General features: G+C 41.1%; 1 protein-coding gene across 1 annotated transcript in view; it reads right to left on the bottom strand.

Annotated features, from left to right (window-relative positions):
• Nucleotides 1–21,997, bottom strand: part of CEP192 (centrosomal protein 192) — a 203,445-nt gene extending 181,448 nt beyond the window's left edge. Inside the window, exons 1-9 of the mRNA XM_054017577.1 lie at nucleotides 21,716–21,997; nucleotides 18,658–18,708; nucleotides 16,399–16,545; nucleotides 13,585–13,796; nucleotides 11,370–11,468; nucleotides 9,942–10,082; nucleotides 9,425–9,582; nucleotides 8,455–8,605; nucleotides 4,958–5,141 (exon numbers count right to left, since the gene is read on the bottom strand). Coding sequence (XP_053873552.1) covers nucleotides 4,958–5,141; nucleotides 8,455–8,605; nucleotides 9,425–9,582; nucleotides 9,942–10,082; nucleotides 11,370–11,468; nucleotides 13,585–13,796; nucleotides 16,399–16,545; nucleotides 18,658–18,708; nucleotides 21,716–21,826 — 1,254 coding nt within the window. The 5' untranslated portion in view covers nucleotides 21,827–21,997. The remainder of the gene's footprint in view (nucleotides 1–4,957; nucleotides 5,142–8,454; nucleotides 8,606–9,424; nucleotides 9,583–9,941; nucleotides 10,083–11,369; nucleotides 11,469–13,584; nucleotides 13,797–16,398; nucleotides 16,546–18,657; nucleotides 18,709–21,715) is intronic.
• Nucleotides 21,998–22,302: the final 305 nt, after the last annotated feature.

Genomic DNA, 22,302 nt, shown 5'->3' with positions numbered 1-22,302 from the left:
TGAAAAATTTTGATTAGTTCAGTAGATACCATACATAGGGAGTGAATCCCAGAAGCACAATAGTCAACAGGTTAGCATTTTTTGTCAAAAAATGCTATTAGAAGTCTTTCTTTTAGAGTTCCTGTTTTAGATTACGGCTTTTCTCTCCCAAAAATTATATTTTAAAGGAAAATTTCATGTCAGGTTTTGAATTCTGTTTTGTAGGTTCCTCTGAGCATCTATTTTGCCATGATTGATTTATGCTTTTGTTGTAGTACTGTAGTTAGAGCTTATCTTCCATAGGCTACACACTTTAATGGGCAACATGTACAATCATAAGCCTGGCATTCCCTCCAGTACTGGGCGATAATAATACAAAGATTCAAGAACACGTTTTCAAAACTGGACTGGGGGCATGGGATGTCCCATCCACCTTCTTTTTCTTTTCTTGAGGGCAATCCCAAATTTTCTTGTTTGAGTTACAGTCTGGAACAGGTTGAGAATCTATACTAGAATAACAAATCTAGGAGCTGTTAGGTAGGTAGATGCTATTAGTTGAGTGTCTCCCTAACTTTTTCATAATGCATGCCCTATGTTACTAGACCAATTTTTTCAAGAACATTTTGGCTCTAGTTTTTTTGCCCCCTTCTTTATAACCACATAACATAGGAAAATAGTATTTCAAAAGTATTTACCATATTTTTATTTGCTCCATGTGTTTTGTCTTTTTTTTTTTTTTTTTTTTTTTAAAGAAAATAAACCTCACCATTTACTTTTGGTGAACATTTCATTTCCCTCTCCTTCCACTTTAATTTCTCTTAGCTGGAAACAAGAACCAGCACCCTATGAGCAGACAGCTTTCTGTGACCACCAGAAAGTGCTTCTTGGATTAGATTAGTAACCTGAATGTTATATTTTTAGGACTAAATTAATACAAACCCCCTCAAAAATTAAGCAACACTAAAGGAACTGAGAAGAGAAGGTGCAATGAACATAAGGAGCAGCAGTGTCTGCAGCCATTATGTACGAAGAGCAAGCAAAATACTATTTAGGACAACAGAGAAAAAAGCTCAATCTTGGAAGTTATTATAGTTTTGAAAGAGCACAGTCTCCACTATCGACTACCTTACTCACACTCACCCCTTCTGCTCTTACACACTATAGGCCAGAGATGGGCAAACTACAGCCCGGGGCTGCATCTGGCCCTCCAGACATTTTAATCCAGCCCTCAAGCTCCCGTTGGGGAGACGGGTCGGGGGCTTGCCCCACTCCACGCAGCTCCTGGAAGCAGCAGCATGTCCCCCTCTGGCTCCGATGCATAGGGGCAGCCAGGGGGCTCCACATGCTGCCCCCACCCCAAGCACCGCCCCCGCAGCATCCATTGGCCAGGAATCACAGGCAATGGGAGCTGCAGGGGTGGTGCCTGTGGACAGGGCATCACACAGAGCTGCCTGGATGTGCCTCCGCAGAGAAGCCGGAGGGAGGATATGCCTCTGCTTCTATGAGCTACTAGAGGTAAGCGCCACCCAGAGCCTGCACCCCTGGCCCCCTTCCGCACACCAACCCCCACCCCAGCCCTGATCCCCCTCCTGCCCTCCAAACCCCTCAGTCCCAGTCCAGAGCACCCTCCTGCACTCCCAGCCCCTCATCCCCAGGGCCCTCACCCCCTCCTGTACCCCAATCCCTAATTTAATGAGCATTCATGGCCCACCATACAATTTCTATACTCAGATGGTGCCCTTGGGCCAAAAAGTTTGCCCACCCCACTATAGACCATAGCCACACTCCTATACCGTAGCACTGAGGTGATGTGACGGGTCCACCAGTGCTGACAGCAGTAGCAACTTTACTCCTGGGGGAATTCTGTGCCACTGCACACACAGAGAATTAAGTGCCCCGCCCCCCCATGTACATTCTGCCCAGGATGTGCTGCAATTACACTTTTCACAGACCAGGGGCCACTGTGGTGCCAGAAAAGACAGCAGTTGGCTCTGGGCCAGAGCAACCAGCCATGGAGAGGTTGCTTTCTTCACAGCACCCTGCTTGTGGGGGCAGGTAAGGAGGCATGGATTACCAGAAAGATGGGGCACACAGGGCTGCTGGGTAGTCAGAGACTGGAGTGGGGGTACAGCAGCTAGTGGGGTGACAGCACTAAGCCAGGAGTGTAGGGGTGCAAGGACAGAGCACCGGGGTTCAGCAACACAAGGACAGAGGAAGAAGGATGGCTAAGTGGGGATACACACACATGGGGAGAGGGAAGTGCGGGGGCACATTGGGATAGGGGCAGATGTGCCTAAATGAATGGAAGAGGCTAAGGGTCAGGCAGGGGTTGTATACAGGAGCTCCCCCACTCCCTAACAATCCTCCTCCCCCGCCCCACAGAAAGTTCCCTGCTTCTCCTATCCACACCCAACCAACCTCCACGTTCAGTCTCAGGCTCCTTCCTAGCACTTACTTCCCTCTTCCTCAGCTCCTCCATTATCCCCAACGCCCCCAAGCCTTTGCATTGCTTCTGAGGTGTGCAGGAAATACATTTCTGTATTGTACTTTAAATGAATTATTACTCAGAGATCTGTATTAATATGCCTAATAAGGAACCTTATTTGACAGAAAACATTTGTTGACCTTTTTTGTCTGCATTGTTATATACTTGCTGACAAGTATTTTGAAATAATTTCCCAACATAATTGAAACAGGCATGATTATAGTGTGTTAATTTAACAAATAAAAAATATGCAGAATTTTAAAATATCTTGTGCAGAATTTTTAATTTTGGGGCACAAAATTCCCCCAAGCACAAACCTTGCACTTCGGGGTACTGTCCTGCTACAATATGGCTTCCTGCTGCCGCATGGGGGAAAAGTGTCAGTGTCCCTTCCTCCTAAGTACATTTGGATTGGAGCCACTGCACCGTAGGATATCTGGCCCAAGTTGCATAAATACAATGATCCACAACCACCATATCTTAAGCCAGAACAAACAAATCATGCGGATGCACTCTTTCACTACAATTATTCTGCATTTGTTTATGTAGGAAAAAATCCTCCCCCCCAATAAAAAAAAACCACCAGCCCCTGTGGAACAATCTTCTCTTGCTTCAGCAGCTGAGCTTGTAAATTCAGGACACCAAATAGCTACAAAAGCACCTGTACATACATATCATACTTTCAGTGTACAGATGATAGAAAACGTTAAGCTAGTGCACATTTTTAGTCTTGCATTTTCAAATATTTATACTTTATTTTAAAAATAATCAGCTAGGGCCGTACTCATAAAGGTTAACTTGCATACCACAATTTTAAACTCTGAAATTCAGGCATTTTAGTTATCAGGAAGAGGTACACTGAGTACTGGTCAGCAAAGAGAAAATGGTTTTTGGTTTTGTTTGTTTTTCCCAACTACACACTGCACAAGCTTTTTACTCCCCATTCTCAGGACAGGGAGCAGGAGCTGTAACTTAAAATAGAACAAAAAACAGTCAACTTCAAGCAGTTCTCAGTTCTACCAACACTTCTGCACATGGTTAACTTTACAAATAGGAGCAAACCCTCTGAAGTGAATGAGAATACTCTCACACAATGTTAAAGCATATGCTTGAGTGTTGCAGAATATTGGGAAATTTCAATCCATATCTTGTGTAAAGCTGTAGTATGTTAAAACAAGGGGTAGAATGGCAACTGTTTTGCAGTCTTAAAGATAATCTGTTACTAATTTTTGAGCAACTGGGCTTGGGCCATTTTTGGTACTTAGGGCATAAAGATCTAACTTTTGTTCTGCTTTTAAAAAAAAATCTTAGCTATTGGGAATGTTAACACCAGGCTCTGCTGTGTTTTGCTCTTGAACATAGCGGGGGCTCTGAAGATATGTATCAGGGTCTTGCACCTCAACTGAAAGGGCAGGAGGCATTGAATCTTTTAAGACATCCGTTATGTAAAATGCTTATCATTGACTTTACAAATGTCAGTGATAAGCATTTAAAAAAGTTCCCCTCTCACTTCCTTACCTTTCACACCTTTGCCCCTTTTGATAAAATTTCACACAAAACCTGAATTTCTAAATTAAAAATGAGGGGAAAAAATACAACTTACTTTCAGTTCTTTATACATCATAAGCCAGTAAAGAAGTGTACTAGACAAGACTTTTGGTGATCACTCAACTACTGTAGTCACAATCAGCAAGCTGTTATGTCTTGCATACTAACAGCCAAATCTTGTTTGAAAGTATTTAAAGGAAACAATACACGAAATTTGAGTTGTAAGCCTTCTGAAGAAGTTGCTTAATTCGCTCACATGTACCCCACTGTAAATGTGTTAGATTGGATATTTGCATCAGAAAGGCTCTATCATATTAATAGTATTCCTTTTGATGAAAAAAGAGCAAACTAATACAAACCTTTTAAAATAAGTTTAATTGACCTACCTAATAATTATAAAATTTATTTTATGCAAGAAGGTGGAAAATTCTAAAAGTGATCAAACACACCTAATTAAACTTCTATTGTAGTATATGCAGGAATATTTTCTTTTATTTTAGATGTCAATTCAAATTATCTTTTAAAGCTCTAGAACAGTTTCTTGAAGGCGTGTTGAACTTTGACGACACATTTCACATTTATGGTTGTGATATATCGTATAACGTAAGAAACTCAAGACCACAATAAACCGAGCACAAAAAACTCCCAACTATTAGATAGGCACTTTGAAGTCAGCTACTCTCTCTATATAGCTCACAGTTAATGCTGCTTGTGTGCAATCATAGTTCATCAAAGGGTACTAAATAATAGAGCTAATATCCCTTTGATGCACAAGCACAAACATTAGGTTCCAAATACTGTGGTGTTTGCAAAACGTGCAAGAAAGCCCTGATTTTTTAAAAGCTTTTGGAGGAAAAGTGAAAAATGAAAGCAGCCAAAAACTGAAGCATTTACAAGCATCTGAATAAGGCCCTTTCGGATTTATTTTGAGTATGTATATTAAACCCCTTCATTCTCAGGTAAAAGGTTAAGAGGCTGAGAGATATATCGTCTGCTTGGGTGAGGATACTGGAGGTTGGCAGTGTCAGCATCACAAGAGTGCTCTATCAGAGGAGGAGGAGGTAGGAGCTGGGCATAACTGGACCATCTCGATCCAGCCCGTGGGGAATCCAGAGGGGGAAAGAAATACCTGAAACAATTAAGACAGGAACAAAACACCAAAACAAAAAAGAAACAGAAGAAAAAGAGAAAAGTAGTAAATACAAGGAGAACCAAAGGGGAGAAAAGACATGCTGGAAAAACAAAGCTTTAGTATATCCATGCCAAAACCAATGAAACGTAACCGCAGAAATCAAGGCACTCATTCAAAACAAGATTGATTGAACAAGTCTGGAAACTGTTCTTTAAAGAAAAAAAAGTATACTCTTTTCCACTGAAAGCCTCATAAAAAAGAATATTGTAAATACATTCCTAATATGCATTTTACAAAGAAACAAGTTACTTTGTAAATTAAAAGGATTTTCTAACATAGCTATCAACATCTTTGATGCACACGGTTCTCCTAGAATTCATGCAACTTATTAACAGAGACTTTAATAATGCTTCATTTGCAACACCACGCAGACATTAAATATTATGCAAGTACACATGCTGCATTTGCATCCAACTCAGATCAATTTTACTGCAAGTTTCTAGAACAGATGTAAAAACATGAAATTGTTTTTACAATACTTAGAGATCACAATATACATTTACAAGGAAGGACTACTCTTTTCAATTAAATACAATCTTTGTATGTATTTACATATTTCTGCAGAAATCTCAGAACAAGCTAAAGATTTCTGATCAACACAATGCTCAGAGAATGCCATTTCATGTCATTTTGCCGACTTCTATTATGACTTACCCGTAACATTTATGCACTTTAATATAACTATTAAAATATTTGGAGACATTATCTGTCTTGTTTTTTGCTCCGAGAATATTTACAGAATGGCGTGGCCAAGTAATTAATAAATCCTGGGATAATCCACATTTAAAGATGCATGTTGATCTGAATTTAGGTGTTTCCTAGATTACTGTAAGTTTCAGAATGTTGTGCTCACAGGGAATCATAATTACTCTCTGGAATCACACCACAGGAACATACAAACACATTATCAGAAAAAAGTATTTTTAGTGAGCCTGAAGAAAGTATGACAGCATTTACAAAACATTTCTTTGAAGTAGTTCAAATTTATAAATGAAGCAACGCCACATTAAATTAAGCTATTATCTGTACAGTTGTCAAATCAGACTGTTCTCTTATTCCTTTTAGACTAAACAGTTTCAGTATATTACAAAGTAATTACAAAGCTGTAATGTTTAGGAATCAATTATATATTTGAATACTACAAAATGTAAAACAAAATCAACACTCAAAACAATTTAATGAAAATTAACTGACTTTAATGGTCATTAAGCAATCTTTTCCCTCCTCACACCCCAGCTAAGGACAACAAATCCTCTTAATCCATTTACTAGTCCATTAGTTGCATGAGCTTTCCAGGGCGGGGAGTCGGGGGTGGGGGGGGAAACCTATTTTGGTGGAAATCTGTCTCAACAAGAACCCTCTCCAATTATCTTTCTTTCAGAAGTTCCAACAGTGTCAAACTGCAATGGCTAGTACAAAAAGGTATACAGTGTATTTTTAAAAAGGCCTTTTGAATTGCTTTTAGTAGTTATCAGGCTGCTGGTGTCTTGGGAGAGGTCAAACGGCGTTGGGGAGGGGAAAAAGAAGTTCTCTTTCCATTCCTGTGTGCATGCAACAAGCAGCAAAACAGCAAAGTTACTCCAGTTAGGTTGATATCAGCTCTGTTTTCTGTTAAAAAGGACATAATACAAATGGAGAAGGGAAAATGCATCACAAATCTAGGCACATGTGGTTATCAGCACAATAAGAACACAGCACTGCTGAGTGTGGGTTTTCCAGTAATTTATTTTCATGTTTCAAATCATTCCAAAACTATTTTTATCACTAACCCACAGTTTGGAAAGCATAAGTGGTATGATGTACTTATTCTGATAAATTTGATTTTCCAAAGATTGAAATCTTATTATAGTTTAACTGCCCCATAGCTCTTTAAATGTACAATGCATTGAAAGTCAGAGCCTAGAGACAGCCTAAAAGCAATCTAATGGTGGTCCAATCCAATTTGGTCAATAGTTAATATATGCTTTGTTTTTATTAAACTTAAAATCCACTAAAGCACATTATAGATATGATTTTTAAGCTAACTTTCAACCCAATGTAGTTACAAAGCAAAATAGGTAGGTAAATACTTTCTCACACAGTAAGGCTCTATCATAAAGGGCAGGACCCAGTATAGTCAGAGATTCCATGGCCGTAGACGTCACAGTGGAATTCACCCCTGCTGCAGAATTGTGAACAAGAATCTTACATTTCTCTTTTTTTAAAAGTATGTTTCTAGTCCTTAGAATTGTGGAGATAACCTTGGAAACATACACCAATGAAGTGGTGGCTGCCCGAGTCTGCCAAGAGCCTGAAACAATAGCTCTAAGAGGTGTAAACTGTCCCATCCATCACAGTCAGGGCCCTGTGGAGTCTACAATTCCACAACTGTAGAATACAGCATTTTTGCAAGATGATATAGAGTTCAACATTTTTGCTGCAACCAGCTGACTTTTGTCTTCCTGTCCTCCTGGGATTTGGTCTGCAGCTGCCTCTTGGCTCTCTAGCTTTCCCCACAAAGGAGAGTTAATTAGATTACAGTGCATGATCCCTGCACTGTTCCATTGAGGGCCAGAGCTGGAGTTCAGCTTACAGCCAAGAGAAGGAGGAGCCAGAAGCATAGGCTGGCCAGCTGGGCTGCCGGGATAGCAGAGTAGCAGCCGACACTTGGGAAATCAGGGAGATAACCTGCTGAAGCCAGCTACAAGCTTCCCCCTTCCCTAGTACACACAAGGGAAGGAGCTTCTGAGCTGGGCCTCCTGGACAACATCACGGGAGCCAAGGCTTGAGTTGTGGAGCCAGGCCACCTGGAGAGCATAGGAAAGATACCCATCCTCAAAAATAATCACTGAATTTTATGTGAATGAATATTTTGAACTATGAACCACAATTGCATTTGCCTAAGAATGGAAATGAAGGATATTTCACAGTGATAGTATAAAATAATGTTTGCTGCAGAATTTGGAAAATTCTGCTGTGGAATTTGATCCCATTGTGCTGCAGAGTACACAGAGCCCTGAAAAAGGGTACCTGCTATATGCTGGAATCTATGATTGCCTTACAAATGCAAAATTAAATAATTTAGTAAGCACTTTTCTAAATGTTAGTATAACAGGAAAAACCACTAGTACAAAAATAAAAAACATAAGCATTACCACCAGACCTAAAAACCATAAAAGGGACATCAGAATTGGGGGAACCTAAGAGTGAAGTAGATACACAAAAGATAGACTCTAGAATTTTTGAATATACTATGTATAAATTAGCCTACCTGCCAGCAGCTGATCCATTTAATGAATTCTGTAGGCTTGTATTGGCTGAACCTAGAGAAGCATTAAACATTCCCTGCTGAGAACTACCACTGACTGGACTCCCGTTACCTTTCAGTATACCAGTGCACTTCCAGTTGTCCATGTAATTAGCTGCAAAATCATTAAAAAAAAAAAAAAAAAATAGTTTTCATTTCCATCCCTAAGCTCCAAGAACATTTGATAAGGTTACAACATTTTGGACAGATTCTCAGCTGGTGTAAGTCGGTGAAGTACCACTGAAGCCAGAGGAGCTATATCAATTTCAGACAGCTCTTTAACTGTTTGACATTTTCTTTCCACACTATTTTTTTCAATTTCCTCTTTATTAAGATTGAAAACTTCACTATTCAGTAAATCAGTAAAATACAAGTGGTAAAGTTGAACCTTCCTGTAAGTAACTATATGCAAAAATGTTAGTACTGATAAAATTACAAAGTATTAGTTGGACATGTTAAAGATTAAGTATCTGTATCGTTCCCTGAGCAGGATCTGGGGAATATAGATTTTTCACTCTTCTGCCATCAGGTGAAGACAGCAACAGAAATTGTAACTTTGATATTGTAGAGTTTTGTATACATCTCACATTTATTCCTGACTGCAGAAGACATGTTCATGAGATAAAAGGTCACATTAACTTGTACTACTTTAGTTAGAACAAACTGAACAATTCAGAAGACAAGTTCTGTTGGCTATTACCGTATTATAAATCAAACAAAGCAAGTGCTCTCTGAGGTCCAGCAAATAAAAGATTTTCTTTTCTTTTCCAAATACATGCAGCAATAGAAAGTCTTACGGTCCACAAACCAATTCAAAGAAACTTGCATTCCAGAACCAATTAAGTTTTCCCATAAGTACAGGTCAATCTTTCAACATTTGACAAAGCAATCTAAAATACCTTAATGTGTACCCTACAGAACTCTAATTTCTTACCTTTCCATAGTCTAACACAGCCATCATCACCAGATGATGCAAGCACTGTGCCTGTAATGTTCCAGCTTACTCGCCAGACCTGGGAATTGTGATTATCAAACTGAGCTACTATCTGAATTTCAAATTTTGTTAGTCCTCCAGAAGTAGTCAATTCTTTCCTGTTAAGAAAAAAAAGCGGGTAAAAATTCTACATGCATCTGTATTTTAAGACAATAAACATTACTAATTCTGACCAAAGAAAATACAAATTGTCTTGAATGTGCAACAACAAAAGGGAGCTATGTTTTCCAAGGTTTGTGACAATATTTTCCTTGAACAAGTAACAGTAAATGATATTGAAAGAAAATTTTGTTGTGCTAGTTCGTTGGTTGCCTTTAATAGACTGCTAAGAGCAACTCTTTCTGGATAGGCTTAAGTATTAAGTACTGATAATGTTTTGTTTTATCTCCTGAGCATATTAGCATAAGACTACACAACTATATGCTTTCTTGTTAAGAAATCTGGTTCAAAAGCTCACCTTACAGGTTTCAGTGTGAAAATTCGTACATCTTTGGTAGCTACAGCTAAAATATGGAAGGATCTTCCCAGGTTCGGAGCAAATGCAATATCATGTACAGGATCAGTGACTGTCATAAGAGTTTCTGCTTTTGCATACTTCCTGAGGAGCAACAGACAGGTTATTCATTTGATGAGTGCTGACAACATAGCCACTAATGCAAACATGGAGTAGACAGACGGAATTACTGGACAGAGAAGGGTCCAGCAATCAAATATAAATTAAAAATAAGAATCATTAATGTTATAGTTACAAATTAATTTCTTTTAATTTGTGTAATCTGTGTTCAACGACTGGCTTCTGTCTGCCTCATTCGCTATATAATGAGCATCTTTTGTACTAGGGCCAAATTCTGCTTTATCAGAGTAAGTGATTATTAGATTTGCTCAACTGTCACTGCAGACAGAATCTGGCCCAGAAAGAGGTATGAATCCTCAGGATTCTCCTGCCTCGTGCACTATTCAACAGGCACACTGAATGAGGCAGGATTCTAATATGTGATCTCATAATCAAATAGTTTATCATAAAATTAAGGTTTCACATGCACATCTGTGCATTTTCTTACTGGAGTGACTAATTTAACAAATCTAATGCTTTCTTAATAGCTTTCAAAGAATGCTGATGATTCACAGGATTTTCTACCATCAACTGTATCCCAATCCTGCTAAGAGTTATGCATCTGTTTAACTTTAAGCACCTTAAGTAAATCTTTGCAGGACTGGGGCCTTAGATCTCTGCATGAAAATCCTAGTGACACTCATGGGGTTTTTGTGTTCGGAATGGCAGCACTAGCCATGGTCCATGACCATGATGTGCAACATCAGCCAACATTCTGAGATCCTTCTCCTTCTACCCATTCCATGATACAGGAATATATGCAGCAACTACAATGAGGCAGTATTTCAAACATCATTTCAAACTTCTTACAATTTACATGTTTTATTACTCAAAAGTATATTTTGTACTTCTATCTATACACAATAGTGAGAATTATTTAATCACTATGTTGTTATAAACCAGCAAATAGACATTCTAAACCCATTATAAAGATTATACAGTACAATCTCAGGTTACGAACACCTCGGGAATGGAGGCTGTTCATAACTGTGTTGTAACTCTGAACAAAGCGTTATGGTCATTCTTTCAAAAGTTTACAACTGAACATTAATTTAATACAGCTTTGAAACTTTACTATGCAGAAGAAAAATGCTTTCCATTTTATTAGTAGTTTACATTTAACAGTACTGTATTTGCTTTTTTTTTTGGTTTCTACTGCTGCCTGATTGTGTACCTCTGGTTCCAAACAACATGTGTGGTTGACTGGTCAGTCCGTAACTCTGGTATTCATAACTCTGAAATTCTACTGTACTGGTTTATTCCTTAGTTTACCTGGTGTTTTCATTGTATTCATAAATTTGAACCTTAGCCAGTATATTTGGACTGTTGTCATCACTTCCTACAGCTATCATCGGAGAATGAGCTCGAGAGCTACAAGTGAAAAATAAGTGCCATTACATTTACAAATTGCTACCATGCATAATACAAATTAAACTATTTTAAGTATTACAGATTAAAAAAATTAAAAATGTTAATTAGATTGCAAAGTCAAGCACTCAAAAGTTAAGAAATGGCAGATTTTCAGCTGGCTGTGCAACCATAATTCTGCCCCCTAGAATGACCATCCTCCTCAGTGAATGAGACTAGGGCCCAGTGGAAAAAGCAGCATGTAACTGAAGACTATCATTTAATGCAGCAGTGGGCAAACTTTTTGGCCCAAGGACCACATCGGGGTTGCAAAACTGTATGGAGGGCCAGATAGGGAAGGCTGTGCTCCCTCCCCCCAACAGCCTTCCCCCCACCCCCACTTCCCATCCCCTGACTGCCCCCCCTCAGAACCACCCCCCACTCCTTGTCCCCTGACAGCCCCCTCCTGGGACCCCCCCGACCCTAACTGCTCCCCTGGGACCCCACCCCATCCAACCCCTCCCCCCCCCGCTCCGTGTCCCCTGACTTCCCCATCCCCTATTCACACCCCCACCCCCGACACGCCCCCCCGGGACTCCCACACTTATCCAACCCGCCCCTGTTCCCCATCCCTTGACCACCCGCCCCCTTCCCCCCAGAACCTCTGCCCTATCCAACCCCTCCCCCGCTCCCTGTCCCCTGACTGCCCCCCGGGACACCCTGCCCCTTACCCAATCCCCTGGCCCCCTTACCATGCCGCTCAGACCAGCATGTCTGGCAGCTGCGCCGCTCAGCCGGAGCCAGACATGCTGCTGCGCTGCCCCGCAGGAGCTTGCAGTCCCACCACCCAGAGTGCTGCCTGCGCGGCAGCATGGCTGCAGGGGAGGGACTGGGGGCTAGCCTCCCCGGCCGGGAGATCAAGGGCCAGGCAGGACGGTCCCGCAGGACGGATGTGGCCCGTGGGCCGTAGTTTGCGCATCTTTGATTTAATGCATAAACACATGGAGATAGAATTGGAGTTGTAATCATAAATTGGGCATTTCCTAACTTGCAAGTGTTTGTCTTTGCAACCTAAATAACATTTTTAACTATTAATTTGATGTGTAATTTCTTAGGGTTTTGAATTTGTTTTTAAGTAAAGTAAAAGATAAAATAAACTGTGTGTAACTTTAAGAATTTCCACCTCACATAATGAATTAGGAGTGTCTAAACCTGAACCTTCAGTGCTGAAGCACAGATTACTACTATGTGAGCTACACAGCTAAACATATTAGCTGGCTCCAGAAGAAGGCTATTTTTCCAAAAGAAGGGGTGAGTTACCAGGTCTAGAGGTGAAAAATCCAAGGAAGTGTAGCCCTGTCTGGCTCCTCCTACCCCAATCCCTGGTATTAGGGGAACTCTTGTCCCAAGTGTTTCCCCACCAGAGAGGAGACTGGTGTCATGCACTGGATCTAGGGGTAGCCTGGTAGGGACCATCCTGTCTCTCACTCCATCCCTCCCCAAGGGATGGAGGAGCACTTGCCCCATGGAGCCCTGTAGGGTTTACGAGTGAGCCCAGACCACCTCTCTTTTAAGTCCCCTCTCCTTCCCCAAAGGCCACTTTGACAGGTCACTGGGTATTCCCTGTTCAGCATGTGTTACTGCTTTAACAGCGGCATCAACCTGGCCTCAATGTTCAGTGACTTGGGCAGTCTTGTAACATTTTCCTGAATACAAATGACAGAAAGGAAATGGCAATATTTAACACTATCTCTCGGGCAAATTTGAATGCTGTTTCATGAAACAAAGAAAAGAAACTTCTGTAGCCCAAAGAGATTCCTCCTGTTAAATATCAAAGGCTTGCTGAAAACAACAGAGGAGAGCTTCTCAAAGAAAGGTCTCAAGAATCCTTTATAACAAAGTTAGGCAAACTTAATGTAGACGTCACTACTCCCCCACCCCCACAATTATCATTCATTCTCAAACTCTCACTTATAATTTGATCCAATCAAACTAGGTCAAAGTCTTTAGTAAAGTTTTCTTCTAGACCTGACAAAATCTTTTGGATTTTTACTGCATTAATAAGTTTTAGACAAACTAATCTTTGGACTTTTCTTCCATTCATTCTTTAAACCTGTCTAAATGATGCTTTATAACTTACCTTGATGGATTCCAAGAAATGCAACTGCAGCTTAGCTTACATGAGATTTCATGCTGCAGTGACCACTGACTGAGATTCATAACATCAGGAGCTTCGTATATCCTCACTACTCCATCTGCCGAACAGGTTGCTAACATAAGACCCATATGCTTGGGAGCAAACTTCACATCTGTAACAGATGTCCTACTGTCTACCAGAGTGGTCCTTTTTACCTGAAAGTAAATGCAGTAATCATTGAAGAAAAAAACGCTTCCATCAATTATTTAGTTACCAGTTTATGATGCAGTTGTGTGGCCATATAAATTGTCATGTACTAGTGCTCCAAGGTCTAGAGTTTCATCTTAAAAATCCCTAAGGGCTTGCCTACAGACACTTTCAGCACCAGTGTAACTATACTGGTTAAGAACCACATACAGTTAAATTAGTCCAATCTATTGTGAGCACAATTATATCCATATAAAAGTGTTAATATTGATATAGCTTGATTAGGTAAGTTTACCAAAACCAGTTTCTAACCAAATAATTAAATCAGTGCACAAACAATGTATGTAGGCCAGCGAATAGCATCAAGCTCTAAGTTTGGAAACAATCTTGAAAATGTGGAACAAATGTGCACTGACAAGTATATCTGCCTGAATTTTCAGCCAACTTGAAACTATATGTCCGGGAGATGTGAAATATTCTGTTCATATAAATGGAGATGCTGACTGTGAGGCCTAATGATGATGTTTTCAAATATCAATATTGTTAACTATTTCACTGTTGATCATTTTAGAAGGAACATCAAGATAATATACTTCTTTGCTCTTGGTGATAGTTTCGGGTAGCTACAGGGGCCAGACAATTTGTTAAGGTTTATTGGGATGAGAAATTTCAATCCCTTCCCCCCTATTTAGAGTAATCATCCCTCTAGCCAAAAAAGTGAAAGAGCGAACGTGCACACAGAGATACATTTGTGCATGCACACAGAGGTACATTTCCTCACCTGTATCAAAGCATGTTGCCTGTGCACTTAAAAAAAACCACCAAAATCAGCTTCCACACCTGTTTTGAGGTGCCAAAAGCCGTAAATATCCCCTGCGCAGAAGTCAAACCTTTAACTTTTCACCCACCCATGATATTTAGGGTAATTATACATTTTGAATACCAAAATCTTTGCACGTTAAATTTGGTAACAGCCTAAAATGAGCTGAATATCAAAATAAAGGATACCATACTTATTGTTACATGGTGCACTGAGTGTGGGGGTAGGTGGGAGCAATCGTACATAATTCTGGGATTCCTGCGGCATAGGAAGGGTCTAATGTGCAAAATAGAAGATTAGAATTTTGAGGTAAAAATTTTTTCCTCAGTGAATGTTTTTTGAACAGAGAGAGGGGATACCAAAGTAAAATGTATAATATAAAAAGGCTGCAAATTTAGAGGTACACTCATCACTCTATAATGAAGTTGAGAAAAGGCAACACTTTAGCTTGATGTTAGTAAACACTTTTTAATAGTGACATCTATTTGTCAGGTTGTATGCTGAAAACCATGCCAGTCATTTAAAACGAGCTTAGACAAAGCACAATCCTAAATTAACAAGGGCAATTGTGAAATAAATGACTATTATTTTATAGTAACAGAAAAGCTTCATGGAAAAGGACACTCTCTAGCTCTATTTGGGAACAGAAAATGGGTTGAAGAAAAGAGAACTCTCACCAAGTTACCATACTTGCAGTTTGGAACAATTTCTAATTTAGCCAAGTTCAGTCCTCTACAGGGTGGATAAAAATCAATGATTTAAAAAAAATCAGATTTTTTTTAATTTAAATAGGATTTTTTTGATAAAATGCTTTTTGAGGAAAAAACCTATCTAAAGATAGTTTTAATTAAAATACATTATAGCTCAAAGATATCTTATCATGGAATAGGGATTATAAATTCTAATTCTATAGTATGAGACAATATATTCATGTAATGTTTAAGAAAAGTTTTGTAACTGAGTTCCAGTAGTTCATGGATTAGGGACCCAATATTATGGGGTCCCAGGGACTTCTGTATAGATTATTTAGGTTAATCTTTCTATTTACCCAATGGGACTGAGTGCTCAGTCTACAAAATACCATCAGAGATGCTTAGTTTGGCAGTTCTCAAACTGTGGATTTGTGTCTCCAGAGATAACATGCTTGTTAACAGCAAAAATGTAGATAGATTAGATAGATAGATTAGATAGGAGAAATAACAGACCTCAACCCTATTGTCCCTCTGCAAATTTGTGTACACAAAGTCAGTCCCTTACCTCTCTCTAAAAGTGCAAAGTTTCAAAAAGTTAAATGAACAGAAGATTGTTAGGGGCGGAATACATCTGGACAAGGAGAAGTCTGGAGATAAATGTGAGAAGGGAGGGACAGGCAGTAGAAACAAAAGTGAAACTGTTTGAGCAGCATATTCCAGAAGTCTTGAGGTCTTTCTGAGTGTAGCCTTCATTGATTTGAGATATACCATACCATTCTATCACTAGAAGGGAAAACCTATAATGGCAGCAGCCCGTAAAAGAGACCCAGTTTGGGTCTCATCTCTCTCTGAGTTGTGAAGAATATGTATTAAGGTTATAACAACCAACAAGAATGCACTTTTATGCAGAAATCCATGATTAAATCAAGTCTTCCTGAATAGTGACTGAAATCAAATCCACCCTGGTCCTCTATTTAATTCTGGAGTTTTAGCAGCTGAAATCTGTGGTCCTTAATACTGAACAATCAATAGATGAGGCATAAAGTATAGGAGAATTAAAGTGTGTATCAAAACTAACAATAATATTTCAAGTCTCACCCAGTGACTCTGCCCTCGAAGTTTATCATTCGACTCTCCCACTATTTCTTCCCATACTACAGCAGTTCTGTCAAAAGAACAGGAAGCCAGGACCTGTCCAAACTCAGGATGAGCCCATGTCACACGCCATACGGACCCACTGTGTGTCTGGGAAATAAAAAAACATTGCAGTCTGAAGTATGTGTATTTCACTTGGAATCATGGGAAATTTCAAGTTAATATCTTATTTTTAAGTAGTATCAAGTTTTCTAGGGAGGTAAGGAATTAAAGCTGTAAAAGCAAAAAAGTAACAAATCTAAAAGGCTTTTAAAGTACTTATTTCAAATGAATCCTCACTAATAAGGCTCCAAATTCTACATCAGCTATATTACTTATTGAAAACCATGTTCAAAATTCCATAGTCACTGGAAAGATCAACTACAAGTTAACCAATAAAGTATATGGGTTTATTTCTCAAGTTTAGACATTACTACTACACCCCTAAATTTGGAGAAGTGGTTAAGAAGCTAAAGAATGTGTATTGACATATAAATGAAAGCTATATTTTAAACTGCCATATGCTGCTGCCATCATCTCTGGCTTCATGGGCACTTCTCCAAAGTCCATACGGAACACAGTTGATTTTCTTTCCTGCCTGCTGCTCCTTTTTCAAGTCTCTCTGTCTGCCTACTTCTTTTCCTAGAGGAAGAGGACTCCAGTTATACAAACTGCAAAACAACTCAAAAATTGACCACCACAGTTCTCTTGGGTAACTATGCCGATTGGCCTCATTGAGAAGCTCTTTTCCATAACTTTTTCTGAGAAGTCATGTCCTAATACTAGACCCCTCGAAATTCATGGATATCTGCTTTACATCTGCAGATACCCACGGACCATTTTTGCAGATCCAACGCGGATACAAATTTTGTATCTCCACAGGGCTCTCTACCTATACAGTTGATTAAAATGACTTTTTGCCATTTTCATGTCCCATAATGAGACTAGAACAGGGGTGGGCAAACTTTTTGGCCTGAGAGCCACATTTGGGTGGGGAAATTGCATGCAGGGCTGGGGTTCGGGTGTGGGAGGGAGTGTGGGGTGCAGGAAGGGGCTCAGGGCAGGGGGCTGGGATGCAGGAGGTGTGCAGGGTACGGCAGAGGGGTGGGGCTCAGTAAAAATTAAGTTAATTTACACAACAATAAAATAGTTTGAAGCAATGATAGAAAGTTATTATAAAGGCTAGATACAATAAATACCAGTTCCACCGTAATAAGCTTTGGTAGAATATTAAAAGAGCATAGCACCAATAAATTCCAATGTCAATACATGCCTCAGTAAGCATGAGCTGTGATGAATATATAAATTTTGGCAAGAAAAGTTGTGTATGTTCCTTGACGCCATAATTTCAACATCTAGCAAAAAGTCTTTAGGGCAGCAGGTTGGGGTGCAGGAGGGGGTTGTGGTGCAGAGTGCAGGAGGGGTTCGGGGTGCGGGCTCTGGCCCGGCGCTGCTTACCTTGAGCGGCTCCGGGATGGCAGTGGCGCACAATGGGGCTAAGGCAGGCTCCTTGCCTACCCTGGCCCCGCGCCGCTCCCGGAAGCGGACGGCACCACGCCTCTGAGGCCCCTGGAGAGGGGGACAGAGGGCACCGCATGCCCTCGCCTGCGAGTACTTCCCCCAAAGCTCCCATTGGCCACAGTTCCCCGTTCCCAGCCAATGGGACCTGCAAGGGCAGAGTCCTCTGCCCCCCCAAGGGCCACAGAGACATGGTGCCGTATGCTTCCAGGTGCGGCATGGGGCCAGGGCAGGCAGGGAGCCTGCCTTAGCCCTGCTGCGCCAAAGGGTTGGCAATCCTGCAGGCTGGATCCAAAGCCCTGATGGCCTGGATCCGGGCCGTAGTTTGCCCACCCCTGGACTGGAAAATAATAATAATGCAAAGTCTGAGCAACAATAACCAAAACTCTCTATTGTATTTTGTCTGTTCTGGCTACTGAAGTTACTGTACATTTACTAAATATATCTGTAAATATAATGAAGTCTATAGTAAAAAAAAAATCACTACAGCCTCTGCTCTTTAAACTTTGAGAAATGGGGTGAGACTGATGGACTTTTTAAAATGAGAATAATTGGATTTGCAGATTAGCAACATGATAATCCGGGAATTTCTACTGTACAAAACTATATGAGCCAGCAAATACTTCAGTAAGATTATTTAATGACAAAATACTGGGGAGTCCCTGGCATAACCATTGATAGTTATACTAAAATAATAATGCTTACCTTCCAACTGGCAGTACAATGCCAATCCCCATTTTCACTTTTGTCCCAAACCTATTAAGAAACCAAAATGCAATCATATACTTTGTTGATCTAAGCCTTTTCTTCCTGCAAGAAATGGAAGGTAAGCAAAACTTACAATACAATCCTTGCACACAGAGGCACAATTCACATATACCATGTAGTAACCTTTTCCCCCTGAAAACCCTGCCCCTTCCTACATACCCTTGCATCTAGATGGAGGCAGTTTCAGGACTAGGTTGTAAGGTCAACTCATGCAAGCCATTTGAAAAACAGGAGCCTTATTTATTTTTGTATAAAAAATTTTATTAATAAAGGGACACATCCTGCTCACTTCATCTTAATCTGAGAATAGCATGAGAATTCAAAAAAATCTTAGTTTCACACCCTGTTACACTCAAGGTAAAAGCCTATAATAACTAAGCTGTGAAATTATGACTGCCTACACGTGTGTAAATTATATTATAAAGGTTATTACTGTAAGGCTACTTTGTTCAAAGAAAAATCCAGAATGTTCCACTGTGTCCAAGCAGAAAGATAACTGTATAACTGGAAACAAAACGTTAAAATGGTAAAAACTCAGCATTCCCAATACGGTGGCTGAAAGTTGTAGCTTAACATTGTTGATGTGAATAATTTTTCAACTCTTATGTAGTGATGTTTTTAAACAATTAAATATTATTTCAATATATATACATCCAACCCAACAATTTTTAATAAAATACTTTTAAGATTAAAATTTTGATGCAACTGACGACCCCTCCCCCTTTGTGGGCCACTGTGGTCTAGTAAACAGGATATGAGGCTGAAGGCTGAATTTCTTATTCCCCCCTCCTCTAACTTCAGTATGATCTTGAACATATCACAACCTCTCTCTGCCTCAGTTACCCCACATGCAAAAAAAAAAAAGATAATCCTTACCCACCTTTACTGTGTTTTCAAATAAACCATGGAGGTAGTTACTGGTTAGTGCAGATAACTGAGTACACTGGATCTGGAATCTATTCCCAACTCTTCCTCTCATTCACTGTGTAATCTTAGGGTATGGCTACACTACCCACCGGATCAGCGGGTAGCAATCGATCTATTGGGGATCGATTTATCACATGTAGAGTAGACGCGATAAATCGATTCCCGATCGCTCTCCCGTCGATTGCTGAACTCCGCGAGAGGCGGAAGCAAAGTCGACGGGGGAGCCGCAGAAACTGACCCCGCGCCATGAAGACGCAAGCTAAGTCGAACTAAGATATGTCAACTTCAGCTACGCTATTCTCATAGCTGAAGTTGCGTATCTTAGGTCGATCCCCCCCAGTGTAGACCAGGCCTTAGATAAATCATGTTGCCTCCAGGCCCCACTTTATGGCCCTCTGATGCGACCCTGGTTGTAACCAGTTTAGGACACAACCACAGTTACAAACAATTTCCTAGATTTGTACCCTATTTGTAAAGCAGACGGGACTAAAAAATTACCAATACGTAACTTACAGGAGCACTGTGATACATAATGAATGTAAATCTTATCAAGGTTCTCTGATAAAAAGGTGCTATTATAAATGGCAAGTAATATTATACTGTTCACGCAATGAACTCTAGAGCTAAACCTTCTATTCTAACGCGTATTTTCCCCCTTTTAACAATCACCCATAACTTTCTAAAGCACATTTTCTCCAGGCAGAAGTTAAACTTGTTCTCAGATCAAAGGTTGTTTGTTTTTTTAAGTTTGAGGTAAATTGGTCAAGTTATTTTTGAGTTACAGGAAAGCAGCAAAAACATATGACTTCAAGACTTTGACCAGCATTCCATTAACTTTACATAACTTAAAAGCAACTCATACTATACATTTCCCATTTACCATGATTTTAATCCTCACTGAGGGAGGAAAGAGCAAATTAAATATGAAAGAGTTGAGTAGTTTAAAGTGTGGGAATTAGAAAAGTACCTGTCTGAGCATACATGATAGAACATTTAACTCATTATTTATGTTACTTCTGCTTAATTTTAAATTACAGTGCTATTAAATCTTCCAAACAATATAGAAAAGTTAAGTTTACTGTCACATCAGTCCTCTACAAGGAACCTGTTAACATTTTCTTTTCTTTAAAAAGAATAAAGTTAAATGCAATATGTTAATGTTAGCTATATAAAAGAAAGACTGAAAAATCATGTATTTGCAAATCAGGAAATGTCAAAAGTTGACAGTTCCAAAAAGCAATATGAACACAACATGCAAAATATTTTCTATTCTCGTTTTCTCTGCAAAATGTAAAACGTAATCTTTTTATAGTGTATATTTTATGCTATGTATAAAAATATGTATCATTTATAATATATTAAGGCAAGGTAGACAACCAGCAAACAGAATACAGCATCAGAGTGCACTATGGTTAAACCTGGGCAGGAGAACCCTGAATATTTGGCATTTCTCGACTTGGGTGTTTGATTTCTCAGTTTTAATGAGTTGTTAATTCCTACGTTTATTTATTAATTATAACAAAACTCGCCCCCCCCTCACTGTGGCTTCCTCCTCACTGCCCTGGTAATAACCCAGTAAGGTGCTCGGACACTACGTTTCTTTTACCCGCGGACACTCACACCTGCTCCCTTTGAGGCTTTGACCAGTACTAAGGGCTCGCTAGTTACTCGGTGCCCGACACACGTGGCAGGGGCTGAAGGCTGCTGGCTGCCGCCCCCACCGCGGCTCTGAGGGAGCTACCAGAAGATGAACAAAACATTAACACTGGGCACTTCGCCGCGGGGCTTGGCGAGCAGCAGGCACGGCCCAGGGCGGCAGAGACGGGGGGGGGAGTGGGGGGAGCTCTCACGGCACGGCTGGGCCTGGGGCCGGGCTCACGGGGCAGGCTGGACGTCGGTCAAAGCCGGCCGAACCCAAGTCTTGCCGCCCCCACAGAAGGGCGGAACTATTGTAACCCTCCCCGTCCAGCCCTGGGCCCGCTTCCCGCCCCCCGCAGCGCCCTCCCCGGGACTGAGCGGCTGGGGCGTCCTGGCGCCCGGCAGGGACACAGCGGCGGGGCCCCCGCACCTTGACGCTCTGGTCGCTGGAGCAGGTCGCCATGCGCCGCCCGTGGAAGTCGAAGGAGACATCGTGGATGAGGTCGCGGTGATCGGCCGCGATGCTGCGCGCCACGAACATCCCCCAGCCTGGGCCGCCGCCGGTTCCGCTTCCCTCCGAGCGCGCCGCTACGGCTTCCCCCCGCGCGGGGCAACCGCGCCTCGCTCTCACCCCCGGGACAGAGCGAGGGTGGCTCGCGCGTGCGCACGAGGGAGCGTCCCTCGCGCTCCATCAGAGGGCGAGCCGAGGCGTCACGCGCAGCGCAGGGAAGGCTGTTTCCTAGCGCTCGGGAATCTGCGCGAGCGCATCGTGGCCCCGCCTCCTACTGCGGGTGTGCGGGTGTTCTCTGGCGCGAGCCTTTCCCATATAAAAACAGGGAGGAGGCCTTGTGGCACCTTAGAGACTAACAAACTTATTTGGACATAAGCTTTTGTGGGCTATAACCTGGAATGCAAGTAGGGTGGTATGCTCCAGTTAGGGTGACCCGACAGCAAATGTGTAAAATCAGGACGGGGTGGGGGTAATAGGAGCCTATATAAGAAAAAGACCCAAAAATC

Source organism: Malaclemys terrapin, chromosome 2 (genome assembly GCF_027887155.1).
Source record: "Malaclemys terrapin pileata isolate rMalTer1 chromosome 2, rMalTer1.hap1, whole genome shotgun sequence".
Classification (NCBI taxonomy): domain Eukaryota; kingdom Metazoa; phylum Chordata; order Testudines; family Emydidae; genus Malaclemys; species Malaclemys terrapin.
Note: the sequence above shows the minus strand (reverse complement) of the source record. Positions and strands in the feature narration are given on the sequence as shown.